We start from the raw sequence: 15,479 nt of genomic DNA, 5'->3' as shown, positions 1-15,479 counted from the left end.
CACATGGTGGCTCACAACCATCCTTAACAAGATCTGACTCCCTCTTCTGGAGTGTCTGAAGACAGCTACAGTGTACTTACATATAATAAATAAATCTAAAAACAAAAAACAAAAAACAAACACTTTACATTTTCATTACACAGTCAGAAAAAGACTGCTAGAGGTATTCATAATCTCTCAAAAAAAAAATTTACACCTTAGTGCCTTTCTCTTATGTCAGTCAGAGAGAGTATTAGATTGAAATATCATACAAGATTTTGTTGTGTTTATAAAATATCACACAAAAATTATTAAAAACCAACAGTCTCATGTAGCTAAGTATAGTAGTATACATCTGCGATCCAGCACTTGGGAAGCCAAGGCAAGAAGATCCCAAGTTTGAGGCCAACTCTGACTATGCAGCTGTCTAGGTCTCAAAAACAAAACAAAGGAAAAGGGTATAATGAAATATACATATTAAAATGTCACAATGAAAGAAATCTATTTTTTTTAATTCTTGTGGGTTCATACTAGATTTAAAAAAAAAAACTATTTTTGTGTCTCTCTATATATATCATGTGTATAGTAGCACCAGGAGAAGGTGTTGGATCCCCTAGAGCTGGAGTTACACACAGTTAGGAGCTGGCCTATGTGGGTACTGGGAGCTAAATTCTTGTCCTCTTATTCCTCTCAAAGAATAGTGAGTACTCTTAAGCACTGAACCATCTCTCCTGCAACTGAAACCCATTTCTTTGTATGATAACCAAAAAATTAACATTTTAACAATATTATTATCAAAAACAGCCTCTTGAGCATTTTTCTTTATTTCTTTCTTTCTTTATTTATTTATTTATTTATTATATGTAAGTACACTGTAGCTGTCCTCAGACACTCCAGAAGAGGGCATCAGATCTTGTTACGGATGGTTATGAGCCACCATGTGGTTGCTGGGATTTGAACTCCGTACCTTCGGAAGAGCAGTCGGGTGCTCTTACCCACTGAGCCATCTCACCAGCCCGAGCATTTTTCAAATGTGATCTTTTGCTACTGCAAAATTGCTCTGCAGCAGGAACAGAAACGTTAACAACCAAACAAATAAAAATTTATGACAAAAAGAAAAGTCTCATTATGAACACATAGTGATACATAAACTTCAAAGACAGTCTTAACTTAAATGACAGGTATGTGCATGTACAGATGAGAAGTCTTCAAGCAGATTGCAAGACGGCTGACAGCTACATTCCCAACCTGAATGGAACTGGCACAGGAGTTAACAGAGAACAATGCTTTCAAAGACAAAGATACATCGTGAGGTATCCCCTAAATGTAAAGAACTGGATACAGGAAAAATACTTCCTACTAACCAGGCTTGTGGAAAACAAGAGATGAGACTACACATACACACACACACACACACACACACCCTCACCCTCCTACTACTACCATGTCTGTCGCTCAGCAATACCTACAGACACTATTACAAGTGTGCACAAAATTCTTTAAGGGAAAGAGGCACCCTTACTTGTTTTTAAGTTTATTGCTAGTACATAGATAACAATCTAATGTTTTTGTTGCTATTTGTTTTTGAGACAAGGTCTGGGGTCCAGCACAGAACTTAGAGAGATCCATTTGCCACTGCCTCCCATGAACTGGGATTAAAGGTGTGCATCATGACACTCTGCCTCTTTATTTTCACTTATGTGTATGATATGTAAGAGCAGGAGCCCAGAGAGGCTAGAAGAGAGCACTGGATCCCCTGAAGCTGGACTTATGGTGGTTGAGAGCCTCCCGGTTTAGGTTCTGCTAATGACCTCAGCTCCTCTGGGGGAAAAAGAATTCTGGTTCTCTAGAACAGTACCAAGTACTCCAACTGCTGAGCCATCTCTCCAACACACACATTTGAAGTGAAAAGGTATCTACTACATATTGGATATGTGTCATGTTAAAAATAAAAGCTTACTTCCTTCATATACTGTCTCAGACTGTTTCCATTTCATAAAAGTCCTAATGATTATCACAACTCTCTTACAAATAAGTAAACGGTGGCTCCAGACTGTTAAATAAGTGCTGATGAACTGGTGTTCCAGTGTGAACCCAAGGTTATATGACTACAGAGGGGCTGCAGAGCATGAAGTGTAACCCACTTCAGTCTCATGTACGGGGCACTTCATCACACGCAGCCCCCAAAGGCACCCGAATTTGCTCAATCTCAGTAAACAGTAACTTCCAAAGCACCACTCTTCTTTTTATTTGTTGGAAAGTTCACATGGAACACTTCTGATGTGCTTCTGTCCTTAATTCTAAGTACTGTGCTATTTAATCCTTACCAGGGCTAAACAAAGTGGCTGTGGGTGTTTGTGAAAAGAACAGACACTTAGAAATAATTTAAAAGATAATCTAGGTAGAAAAAAATTATCAGGTAGTACACTTGGAACTCAACTACAGTTACTATTCTGAAGGATCAACGAGCTTCTCTAGAATGCCCTTTCCTTCCCGCCCTGCCTGGGAACACATCCTGCTGCTATGTCCAGTCCATTAGTTACCCTACCTGGGAATACCATCCTTCAAGACAGCCTGATATGCAGGTACCACCTTCTTGAGCTCCACACAGCTCAGGAACTCCCTATTTTCTTAGAGCTCTTTATTTGCACCACTAATAACCACCACATTGCTGTAAACTAGGGCTAAACAGAAAAATGAGTTTTACAGAGTTAGCTCCAAGGATAACAGCAATTTCTGCTCTTTCAGAGGACCCAAGTTTGGTTCCTAGTACCTTCTGGGGACGCTCACAACTCCTTGTAACTCCAGCTCCAAGGGATCTGACACCATCTACAGCTCTTCATAGGTATTCCTATCTATGTGTCATAAACTCATGCAAACACATATACACAAATACAAGATAAAACTAATCTTTAAAAAGATTTGTCCTTACATTAAAAGTAAAAATAGTTAATGAATAACATGCTATTCAGTCAATTATACTCTGAATATCATTCACGTGTAATAAATATAAAAATATTTTCACTTTTGAATATAATTATAATATATTTTTATATTTCTTTACACTTCAAAGTTATTATGTATTATACTCTTAGAACACACCTCCATGCAGTTAAAACACTCCTCAGATGCTCAGAGCCACAAGTGGCTAGCAGTTTCCATATTACACCACTACACACCCAAGTAAAAGAAGGCCTGGTACCTGGGTAGTTGGTTCAGTTCATCTTTGAATCTTCTTTTGATCATCACAAAAATAATATAACTAGTGCATGTCAAACTAATCAAAGAGTACCGCAAACAGTTTTGCTAACTTTGATTGGGATCATGGAACAAGTACAAAACCGAAAGAAACGCAAGGAAGTACAGCTTGGTCATAGTGCCAGATAATCAGGAATAAGGTAAGACCAATTAGTGTGTTTCAGTAATTCAAGAGGAAACAGCCAAGCACCGGTCTTACTTTCTGTGCCTTTAGGAATCTATTCAAAGTTGCCACAAATAACAGCAGCTAACACTGACCGAGAGGCCTCTGTTCTAAATAGCCTGTACTCATTAACCCGTTTAATTTTCAGAACTCTCCAAAATACAGACTATTATCTCCATTTTCATAAGAGAAACTGGGGCCTGAGGCACTGTTCTGACATGCCCATAAGTAACAAGCTACGTAGTAGGGCAAGTGAATTAAGCCAAGGCAACTGCAGCCCCCTAGTTTGTCAAACTACAACATTCTCCTCTTTCCCCTAAATTACATGGAAATCTCAGGAGCCTAAGTGACTGAAATTGGCAAGGCATGGGTTCTCCTGTGTCCAACTTGTGTACAATGAGTCGCAGTGAGCAAATGAGGACAGCTATAAATGCAGCCCAACATGGACTGGGAAACTTTGAGACTTTTTAACTGGAGGGTAGAGGCGGTAACTCAAGTATGAACTTGGTAGGTGGAGACCATGTTGCAATGTCAAGGCTGGACACACCTGGAACCACTATTTCCTGCCAGCCAGGTGAACAGGGAAAAAGGGAAAGACAGAATTTCTGTTCTCAAGGAACTAGGTCAAGACATCCCGTGTTATTACTACAAAAATAAATAAGTAAATAAACAAACAAATAGGGGAGTGTTCATTTCAACTTTTCCGCACGATTAAAGTGTTTACAAGAAACCCCTGGGTGTCATGAAAGCTCAGCTGCTGCACTTGGGATCATCAGAACGATTTGCAAAAATAACAGTACGGTCCCAGAAGTGTAGACTCCCGAGGCAGCTCAAGCCAAGCAAGCTCAGGCAGCAGTCTTTCCACACACCCACCTGCACCGTTACGCACTCCCCACTCGCGTCCTGCACCCTGAGGGCTTCCCGCACGCGCATTTTGGCAGACGCGCGGGGCCTGGGGCAGGAAACGGAGGAACAGAGGCGCAGCGCGCCGAGCAGGCGCCGGGCCCCGAGCATGGCGAGACCGGCCAGGGTTCCACGGGACGCGGGGCTACGTCCCGGCTCTCAGTTCGCGGGAGCAGCCTTTCTCAGCCGCGCAGTCCTGCTGTCATGCGCTCCTGCCGCTCTTCCCACGGCGCCCCGAGCAGTTCCCACGGGACCCCTCCTCCGCGTCCCGCTCACGAAAGCACGGAAGGTTCGACGACACGGAACACAGCGGTCTGTGTGACACTGTACGTGGGACCCGGGCGCGGATCCAGAGTTAAAGCACGTTGCAACTGAGCTACGTCACCCCGTGCTCGCTCTTACGTCATCACGCTGGGTGGAGGCTGAGGCTGAGCATGCGTGATTGTGTCCCGGAGCTTGTGAGGCGGGCCAAGGGGCGGGGTGATGTGCGCGGGACGGATGGGGTCGGTGCAAGAGCTGAGGTGGGCGGGGCTAAGGCGCAAGGGCTTTCTCAGGGGTTTCTCAGAAATAGCTTCTGTTCTTGTGGGCAGTATTGACGGATGCAGAAGGAAAGTGTCTGTGCAGAGTCTTAGGGGTGGAGAGGAGTTCTGAGCTGTGGGAAGTCAGTCTCCAGACCTAGTACCTGCTGAAGTCACTGTTGGGTGGTAGCCAAACACTCCATTGCTTAAAAAGGAGCTTTGCCTGCCAGAATGGGCATGTCTTTCTCTTATTTGCATTTGTTTGAACTGAAAACAATGACCTTTGCATATATTCAGCTACGTTTTAAGTTTACACAAAAAATTTTTTTTCATAACTCAGTGAGACATGCTTTTTATCTAGTTAAACGAGAAAAGATCAAAATAAGGACTAATTAAGTTGCCACGGTGAGACACCATACATAGTCCTGTCCATCAAGGAGCTTATGATGTAAAGATGATGGTTGGGGGACAGAGACAGAGAGGGAGAGATAGAGACACAGAGACAGACAAAGAGACCGTGAGACAGAAATAGGGAGAAGCCATCGCGTTATACCCAGCAAGAGCACACATAGATATGTATGTGGTAAGTGGAGTGGCAACCCAGGGAAAGAGATAATTAGGCTGAGCTTTGAGGAAGGTTAGAATTTTGCCAGATGAGAATGTCAGAAATTTTCCTGTAAGAGGAGGGCAGGAAAATCTGCTGGGAAGGAAAATGGCCTGAAAGAATTCTAAAACTCTTCACTAGACAGACTTGAAAATATCTCCAATAAAAATACTTTTGGAAAAAAAGGAAAAAAGCAGAAACTTGTAGCCTTCCGAATATGTAGAGATAACTTACATCTTAAAGTATAAAAGTATATTAGATACCCTCTCCCCCTTCCTCCCCCCCCCAAAAAAAAAAGTGAAACCAGCATCCAGCAAGCTCAATTTCTCTTCAGGTTAGTTTTTCTGTCTCATCTTTCTTCCTCCTCTTTGCTCTGCTAAGTCTCAGGGAGACTATCTTCCTCTACTTAAGGCAAAGGGTTAATTAGGAAACTAATCAGAGAACCATTGTTCAGTAACTCAAGGAAAAGGGCCCCCAGTGGGTGAAATGGAAAGTTAGCAGTGGGTAATCTAAACTGTGCAGTGAAAGCTGGTCACTGCCTGCAAGCCTTGTGCTCAGACCCAACCGCTCCCTTTTTATCCTTTACAGTGTCAAATTCTATCATCTTCTGATTTGTTTTCAGTGTTTGGATCCACATGTCTGCCTTTAGATTCATCGCCTTCCCGATAGCAGCTGGAATGACGTTTCTAACATGAATGTCATACTGTGCCAGCCATAATGATAGGTAGAGTGTCACAGAGTGGCTGTTCTCTGCCAAGAACTCTTCATGTCTTAACTCCATCATCACAGTCCCTCTTGCTGAAGTTTAGAGCTTTTGCTGTATACCCCCCGTTACTTAACAGTCTTGTTTCATCCATGTACTTACTCATTTTGTTACCCTAGTGATTAAACACCCATGAACTGTTCCTCTTACAACATAAAGACTTGTCTACCAGACTTTCTCTGATTCACAAAGTTTCCTAAAGTGGCTTGGAGTGAGAAACAGAAATGAAATGTCTGCGGTGTTACTCTCTAGTATTGTTTTAATCTGCGCAGTGAATTCTGTCAGCATTATCCCCGAACTCTGTGAAGGATTATTTTTTAAGTAAAAGAAAAAAAATTTACTTGTATAGGTGTTTTGCTTGCATGTGTATCTGTGTACCGAATGTGTTCCTGGCATCTACAGAGGCCAAAAGAAGATGTTGTATCTCCTGGAATTGGAGTCATAGACAGTTATGAACTGCCATTTGGGTGCTTTGAATAGAACCCAGGTTCTCTTGAAGAGTATCCAGTACTCTTCAAAACTGAGCCATCTCTGTAGCCTCACTGGGAAGGTTTTGACAGGGTTCTACACAACAAACTTCAGCTAACTTAAACCAGAAACTTCTTACAATTCTTTCTTCCGTTCTAAACTGACAACTACTTATGTTTATAATGTATTCTCTTTCTTGAGAAGAATACCCCAGATTAAGAAGGCTCAGGTCTCATGAAACTAGATATGACTTTGATTTGAAAAGAATATTGTACTAACATACTGGACACATTTAAAAGATTGTTTAAGTGTTGTAGCCTAAAGTTCATCTTGAACTCCACAAGGCCCTGGCATTTTTTTTCTGAGTTGATGATCCACATTATATGCCCTCTGACAAGCTGTGGCAGTTCCCAGTTACCTTCGATGGCAATTGCTCTACTTTCTACTTTTTACCACAAGGAAAACCTTGTGTATTAGTGTTTCAGAAGTTTATGCTTTGGTTCTCTTCTTCCTGTTCATCAAAATCCCATTTCAGTGTAACTCCTTCTTTTTTTTTTCTCCTGTTGAACAAAACCATGAACCTGGTGATCAGAAGTCCTTGCTTAAGTCTTGTCTGTATGACCCATGATAGAACTCTCAGGAAGTCACTTGAACTTTCAAATACTCACATAGAGGTGGAGATGAAGGAGGTGGGTGTTAGTGTGGGGATAGTCTCACTGCTTGACTAAGCCTCATATGGGTGGACTCTCTGCTTTGTTTATGGTGCCCTATCTGAGGTGAACTGATTAAGTAGAGACTAGTTTCTTTGAAAAGTCAATTATGCCAAATGATGTTTTGTTGGGGCACACAGGTGAAAGGATGTCTTGCTAAAGCAGACGTTTAAAAAAAATGTTTTTCTGAAGCAGACACAAGTGACAGTATGTTTTACTATAACAAACACATGAAAGGATGCATGATGTTCAGAAGGAATATAAACATGACCTGACAGACAGTGGGAGCTTGAGCATTGGTTTGCTTTGCCCCTCTGTTCTTTGCGAATGACATGCATGTATTGGCTCACCTTACATTATGGTGCTGAGCTCTGCTTGTGGTGACAACATGGAAAAAAAAACTTGCCAAAGAATGTCTGGTGAGGTTCCTGCAGCTCTTGCTCCTTCTGCAGCCTCAAGCCAGTTGGAGAGTCTTGGGGTTTCCTCTGGATTGAGCTGCTCTTGCTGGTCTGTGTGTGGTATCTGCCAAGTGTACTGGACTGCAGCTGCTGATTCATATTTGGCGTTTGCTACTGGACTGAACTGTTGATATCTTGACGATGAAGATTGGACTCTCTGCCAAAGAACGATTTCTAAACAGGTCTACTTCCCCATGTCCTAATAACTTTTCTGCTACCTCTGGTGGGTGGTTGACTAAAGGAGAAGTTGAACCCTTATTAAAGTAGATTGGAAAAATTTATGCCTACAAATAGATGTCCATATCACCCCAGAAATTGGAACATACCTGTGGTCAGTGTGAGTGCATTAATTATAAGCCCAGAGTCACTGATAATGTGTCAGTGTTACATGGAGGAAAGGAAGTTTTGGGGGCATTGCTGCGTGATGAACTTTAACAGAGATTTGAATTTCCTACTTCTCTCTCCCTGTGTCTTCTGTTGTTCCTGTCTGTCTCTTGTAGGGGTCTGACTCTGTGCCTGCCTGAAAGCTGTCAAATCTGACTGTCTGTGTAGGTCCCTAACAAGGGGCTCTGCTCTGTATTCACTGGCAAAGAAAGTGTCACATGGAGAAGGAATGAAGGATCCTTTACAAAGTGTTTCAGTAGTGTTTTACAAGGGATTAAGTCACTGACTCCAGCTGACCCAGATAACAAACAATATTACAAACATCATTGTTTATGAAGCAATATTCTTTATGTTATGTTCAACATTTATAATGGATACTCATTTTATGAGTCCAATTTCATGCTGTGTGCTGATTTCAGTAAATGATTTTTATGACATTATTCAAGGGTAAGGGTCATGGAAAAGCACATAATTTAACATTACAGATATGTATTAACTTAGGCTGTAAAATTACAGATATTAACTTAGACTATATTAACTTAGACTATAAATATAAAGCTGATTAGATGGGAAATAAAGGCAAGTAAGGTTGGTTATTATTCTCTTAAAGGCATGTTAAATAAACAGGCCGAGCACACAGTAGGATGCAGTATTATGTCACCTCAAAGTGTTTTATTAACTATGGCTGTGGGACTGTGATAGGCAGCCTATTTTGGTTGAATGAGGCTTGCTCCGGTGACCCAGTAGAAAACTCTACAAGGGACAAAAAAGCAAGCCATGTTCCCAGAGTCAGGAGCCTGACACCACAGAGCCCCCAACTCTATGATTCTGTGACTATAAGTCATGCAGACAATGTCCCAAGCTTCTGGCATTCTGGCTAGACNCCACCCCACAGTTACCTGACTATAGCCAGGTAAGCTCCTCCCCAGTTACCTGATAGCCCAGCCCACTATAAAAGGGGCTGCTTGGCCCTCCTTGCTTTCCTACTCTCATCTCTAGCCCTCCTACTCTCTCTCCCTTGCCCCCTCTCTCCACATGACCATGGCCAGCCTCTTTCTACCTTCTCTCCTTCCCCCTGCCTTTCTACACTAAAGCTCTAAAACCATAGACTGTCTCTGCTCATTAAGGCCCGATGTGTTTGAATGATGGGATAGGCTTTCTTCTAATGAGCAGCATCTAACCTCCCGCCAGAAAGCCTTCCTGCGCTCCAGCCACGGACGGGACCAGGGACTCTCCCTTCGGCCCCAGGGCTGACAAGTGGCCCCCAGGGCCCCCATTTGTCTCAGCTCCTCCATGGTCTCCACCGTGGGATGCCAGAGACTGAGAACCTGTTATCTAGGACTGCCCCTTGTCCAACCCTGGAGAGCTGGGATTCCGTGGCTTCACACAACCGTGTGGAAAGCATGCAGCAGTCCTTCCACGTCTGCCCGCCCAGAGCACCGGAACTCTGGTAGGACGCAGGTTTTCTCCCACTCCCACTTCCCCCCACACCCACTGCCCCACATATGGCTGTGAGGTTCACAGCTTAGAATGTAAGGGATATGCTTCTGTGTAGCCCTGGCTGTCCTGGAACTCACTCCATAGACCAGGCTGGCCTCAAACTCAGAGATCTACCTTCCTCTGCCTGTCAAGTGATAGGTCTAAAGGTACGTGCCACCACACCCAGCAGATATGTTTATCTTAATGCATTGTCATGCATCATATTACAGGTAAAGAAACCCTGAATGCTCGAGATTTTTGAAAGGGACTCTACATTTAGGAGTGATTAGACATAACTGGAAGAGACAGACTGCTATTAACTCTGATTTTGTTCCGTTAATTCTAGATACTTCTCAACTGGCTGACTCATTGGCAGATGCTTGCATTTCCTAAAACGGAGTTGAATGTGAATTATAACTTCCACTGCAAATAGGTCAGTGTGTGAAGTACATTGATTTTTTATGCCTTATTATTTGAGGGTAAATTGTAAAATAATTGCCTGAGTTTTCACTGCTGAGGTCAAAAGAAGGTTTAAAATGCTTTTGTTGTTCCATGAATAACAGAAAATGCATAAAACATAAGTGTGCAGTTAAGGAGTATTTGTAAAATGGAACTTATGTAAACAGTATGTGGGTCAAGGCAAAGAGCACTTCCAGGCAGTATCTTAGCTGGTTCACCTTTTCAGTTACAGCTTTCCTACCCACCGGGGTTGCTAATTATGGAACCTTTCTTTGGTTGTAATTTTCTTCATAATTTAACAAGCCAACTATGTAGCCTAAACATTATAATTTCATTTTACCTATATTTGAACTCCTGCAAATAGAATCTTGCGGAATGTATTACAACTGTATGTGACTTATTTGCTCAACATTATTTTCATGCGGCCCAGGTATATCATTGCCTCTAGCTACACAGTAGTTTTCCTTCATCCATCTTCACCTTCCCTCTCTATAATTTCAGGTTGACCCGTGGGCCAAAATGTTAAACAGAAATTACAGAAACAATTCAAAGGTCTTAAGTAGGATATTAGTCTGAGAACAACATGAACTCTCATATAGTCTGCTCCTTCTCCCACGGGCCATCTCTGTCCGGTATATACGCCATCTGTTTGCTAGTCACTGTGGCCATGTCATTTACCAAATCAAAAATCGCAGTACAAGGCTGGGAAGGTGGCTTAAGAGGTAAAGTGCTTGCCATCCAAGCCTGAGCACCAAACTTTGGATCCCTTGAGTCCATGTAAAAGCTGTGCAGGTGTGGCAACTGGCCCGTAATCCCAAGGCACCCGGAAGCTGAGAGGGGGAACCCCCCAGGGGAAGGGGGGTGAACCAGACTAACCAAAGAGGAGAGTTCTTGGTTCAGGTGAGAGACCTTGCCTCAGTAGATACGGTGGTAAGTGACTGAGAAAGACACTCTCTGTCAATCTTGGACCCCCATATGTACGTGTACACATGTGAACATACAGGCATGAACACACCATACACATATGTGAACATCCATGGTATATTTGAGGTTTGAGATGCTATTTGGCCTCAGGCATTCACTGGAGGAGCTATAAGATACCCTCAAGGAAAGGGAGCTGTACTGAAGCTTGTTCATTTTTTTTCATGATGTGTATTATCTCACTTAGCCGGTGCAACTGCATTAGTCCATCTTTTGGTTATTTGAACAAACAAAAAATAATGAAAAGACATTATTCAGCCATGGAGGCTGTATGTCCAAGGGCGAGCAGCTCTGTCTGTTTGAACTCTGGTGAAATCCCCTAGCTTATGTCACACTGTGGTGGGTGGCATCACTGTGGGCGTGTGTGAGAAGGAGAGATCACACTGTGTTAGGAAGTCACAGGAAGTTTTGGGGCGCATGGTTTTTCTTTTTGGTCTTGTTTTGTTTTGCTGTTGGCCCTGCCTAATCCATGCCGGTCTGTACAGTGAGCTTCAAGGAAGAAACTTAAAGCTTAAAATTTCACTATGCATTATTCAAGACTGGTTCTGGCTATTTGTCACTATGTTTGTGCATGACTAACCTCAAGCTTCCAACCAGAAAAGAATGCTATGCTTTTAAGAACAGACTCACTCCATGACAGCAGAGACAATCCCTTCCCAAAGCAGTGCCCTTAGTCACCTAATCACCTCCCACCAGGATCCATTTCTTCAATGCCTCACTCTCCTTTAATGCCACTGCACACTGCAATCAAGCCTCCAGCAAATGAACCCTGGAGGGACAACCTACTCTGAAGCCATAGCAATAACTACATTTTTTGTATCCATTTTGTTAATGGACATTTAGTTTGCTTCTACAGAATTCAGAGCTCTTAAGAGTAACATTGTTGCAAACTCAATATAAACATGCATCACTTAACTTTAGAATAACTTCTTTTTTTTATTAGATATTTTCTTTATTTACATTTCAAATGCTATCCCGAAAGTTCCCTATACCCTCCCCCCACCCTGCTCCCCTACCCACCCACTCCCACTTCTTGGCCCTGGTGTTCCCCTGTACTGGGGCATATAAAGTTTGCAAGACCAAGGGGCCTCTCTTCCCAATGATGGCCGATTAGGCCATCTTCTGCTACATATGCAGCTAGAGACACAAGCTCTGGGGGTACTGGTTAGTTCATATTGTTGTTCCACCTACAGGGTTGCAGCCCCTTCAGCTCCTTGGGTACTTTCTCTAGCTCCTCCATTGGGGGCCCTGTGTTCCATCCAATAGCTGACTGTGATCATCCACTTCTGTGTTTGCCAGGCACTGGCATAGCCTCACAAGAGGCCGCTATATCAGGGTCCCTTCAGCAAAATCTTGCTGGCATGTGCAATCGTGTCTAGGTTTGGTGGCTGATGATGGGATGGATCCCCAGGTGGGGTAGTCTCTGGATAGTCCATCCTTTCGTCTTAGCTCCAAACTTTGTCTCTGTAACTCCTTTCATGGGTATTTTGTTCCCTATTCCAAGGAGGAATGAAGTATCATTGGACTTCCTTCTTGATTTTCTTGTGTTTTGGAGATTGTATCTTGGGTATTCTAAGTTTCTGGACTAATATCCACTTATCAGTGAGTGCATATCTAGTGACTTCTTTTGTGATTGGGTTACCTCACTAAGGATGGTATCTTCCAGATGCATCCATTTGCCCAAGACTTAAATTACTATAGTATAGGATTTTAAATCTTTGATTGTGATAAAGGAAAAAGAAAAGAAAAAGAAAAACATCTTTACCAAAGTGTCATCTTCCAGACTTTCTGTACTTAACATCCTCCTAACTTACCAGTGTGTGTGTGTGTGTGTGTGTGTGTGTGTGACCATTGGGATGGAACTCAGGGCTCTCTACACTGAGATACTTTTCCAACCTCCTTCTCAGACTTAAAAATAAATTATGTATATGTGTGTGCCTGCTTGTCTGAACACACAATATCTGTGTGCAATGTCCATAGCGACCTGATGCTGTCAGGTGCCCTTGAATTGGAGTTACAGGTTGTTGTAAGCCATTCATAGGATATAGGAATTAGGAACTAAATTCTGGTCCTCTGAAAGAGCAGTAAGAGCTTTCAAGTGTTGAACCACTCTCTGACCTCTATCAGATGTCTTAATGCATCTGTATTGGTAACGGCAGTTACTGTCTGCTAGTTATTTCTTCCAGCACTTTAAATTTGCATTTCTCCGATCTTTATTCTTGCTGAGCACCTTTTCAGTGTTTGATTTTATTGAATGCTCTTGGATCAATTGACAGTGTATTTTACCCATTTTCAATTGAATGCTCTTATTTCTTCTTACAGATTTCTAATTAAATCTATACAAAATCTAAGGTGTATCTTTGAATATATGAGCTCTCCTCTGTTAAATGCATGGTAAGGATCTTCTACAACTCTGTGGGTTGCCTTTAAAATGGCATGTTATGAAAAAAAGCAGGGAGGACAGAGGGATAGCAAACCTTGATATGTATCTTATCCCTTGCTTTAGAAATAACATTCAGTTCTTAAGGAACATTATTAAGATACTTTATATTTTGTTTCTGATCATGTAAAACCCACATCTTTTGTTGTTTAGCCTGTTGCTCTTTGAAAGTGGATTTTTAAAATTGAAATGCCTATTTCTTTANNTTTTTGTGTTCCTTGTCATGTGGCTAATGCTCATCTATGATGATGACTTTCCTGGAACATTCTACAAAGCTTGGGATGTTGCTGCACATCATTCAAAGCTGGATCTCGCTGCTTGCAAATATTTTTGTGCATGATTAACGTCTAAAACTTCAAACCAGAAAATAATATAATTCATAACAGTAAAGTTGTATATAGCTGATAACAAAATCTGAGCCGACCCTCCTGTGTTCATATTTTCTTTTGAATTATACAGAACTTCAAAGGTGGTGAATAGCTTTTGAAAATGTGTCTTACTGCATACATAGCTTCATAATGAGCACCCCACCGTGTCTTGGAAGTCTTTTCATTATTATACCTGCATTTTGCAGCTTTTCCCATTCATAGGGTAAAATTGAAAAGAAAGGACAATTTTCCCCCAAGGTTGCCCAAAACATGAACAAAAAAGATATGCTTCAGAGAGAGTGAATTCTACAAATGTTCCCATTGTTGTAGGGAATCAATGCTCTATCAGTGATCTAGTTTTAGTTCACGGTTGTAAATCCTAACCTTTGATCTGTTTATTTCTTTCTTTACATTTTCTATAATCATGCACAAAGTTATTGTCTACAGCTTTGGGAGACCATTCCCAGTTCTCCACTCTTGGAATGACTTTGCTGTTGATTATAGGGTCTGTGAACTTTTAGGAAATGCACCATCCCAGAGGGAAGCTCCCTAATTCTCCTAGGGATTGCTATTTTCGTGGTAGAATCTCAACCCTTGCTACATATTGTCAATAGTGAGTTATGTCTCTGGCTCTGCTTTAAAAAAAAAAAAAGTCTGCAAATCCTAAGTTTGAGAAAGCTTCATGCGTATGATAGATAATTTGGAAGCATGGTCTTCCTAGAATCCAGGTTATCAGTATTCATTATTAGTATACACTGAGCAATCAGTCATCTGAGCATTTTCTTTTTTATTTTTATAAGAAGGAAAACCCCAACACCCATCTGATGACTTCTAGAACAAGCTTGACCAGATCATGGCTCCACCTCGAACAACAGCAGATAGCTTCTCTTTCAGGGGTTGCCCTACAGAACAGGAGCACTCCCGCCTGGCAGCTGAGCAGGGAGGGACTTGTGCTGTCCTGGAGGAGAAATGTGTTTTCTATGTAAATGTTATGTTATGATAGTAGAACAAAACATGAAGTACCTAAGGATCTCTGGCAAGCTCTCTAAGCCAGTTATGACCTGGGCACCTCTACACCATGGTACTGAAACCCTCTGATAGCTCCTTCCCCTCCTCAGCCCTGCACTGGCCGTAGGAACCTTCCTCCTCCTGATCCCTCTTCCATCCAGTTCCTAAAACAGCAAGTAAACAACAGAGCCAAAGTCTCTACCAACCTGGTTCTCCTTGAATACCAAACCATTCCCAACCAAGAGGCTGACGACTATGATGATAGTTCCCCTTTATAAAACAAAAAGGGGGAGTCCTAAGGGTGGAGAGCTGTAGGACCAGGTTTGGGGGAGCCAGCCCAGAGCAAAAGTGGGGTCAAGGAGTATCCAAACTCTGGAAATCTCATCCTAAGATTGGCAGGAATAGGGTCACTGTCTCCCCCTCTCCTCCCCCCTCTCCCTCCCCCAACACACACACACACACACACACACACACACACACACACACACACACACACACACACACACCAAGGCCTATATATCCTGGCACACATAGCT

The 15,479-nt window shown here is 42.3% G+C and overlaps 1 protein-coding gene across 1 annotated transcript in view; it reads right to left on the bottom strand.

Annotated features, from left to right (window-relative positions):
- Positions 1 to 4,677, bottom strand: part of Nars2 (asparaginyl-tRNA synthetase 2, mitochondrial) — a 103,256-nt gene extending 98,579 nt beyond the window's left edge. The window contains exon 1 of the mRNA XM_021195118.2: positions 4,274 to 4,677. Within this exon, the coding sequence (XP_021050777.1) occupies positions 4,274 to 4,414 (141 nt within the window). The 5' untranslated portion in view covers positions 4,415 to 4,677. The remainder of the gene's footprint in view (positions 1 to 4,273) is intronic.
- Between the last annotated feature and the right edge of the window lie 10,802 nt (positions 4,678 to 15,479).

The sequence above is a fragment of the Mus pahari genome, chromosome 1 (assembly GCF_900095145.1).
Source record: "Mus pahari chromosome 1, PAHARI_EIJ_v1.1, whole genome shotgun sequence".
NCBI lineage: Eukaryota > Metazoa > Chordata > Mammalia > Rodentia > Muridae > Mus > Mus pahari.
This window is presented reverse-complemented; position numbering and strand designations above follow the sequence as displayed.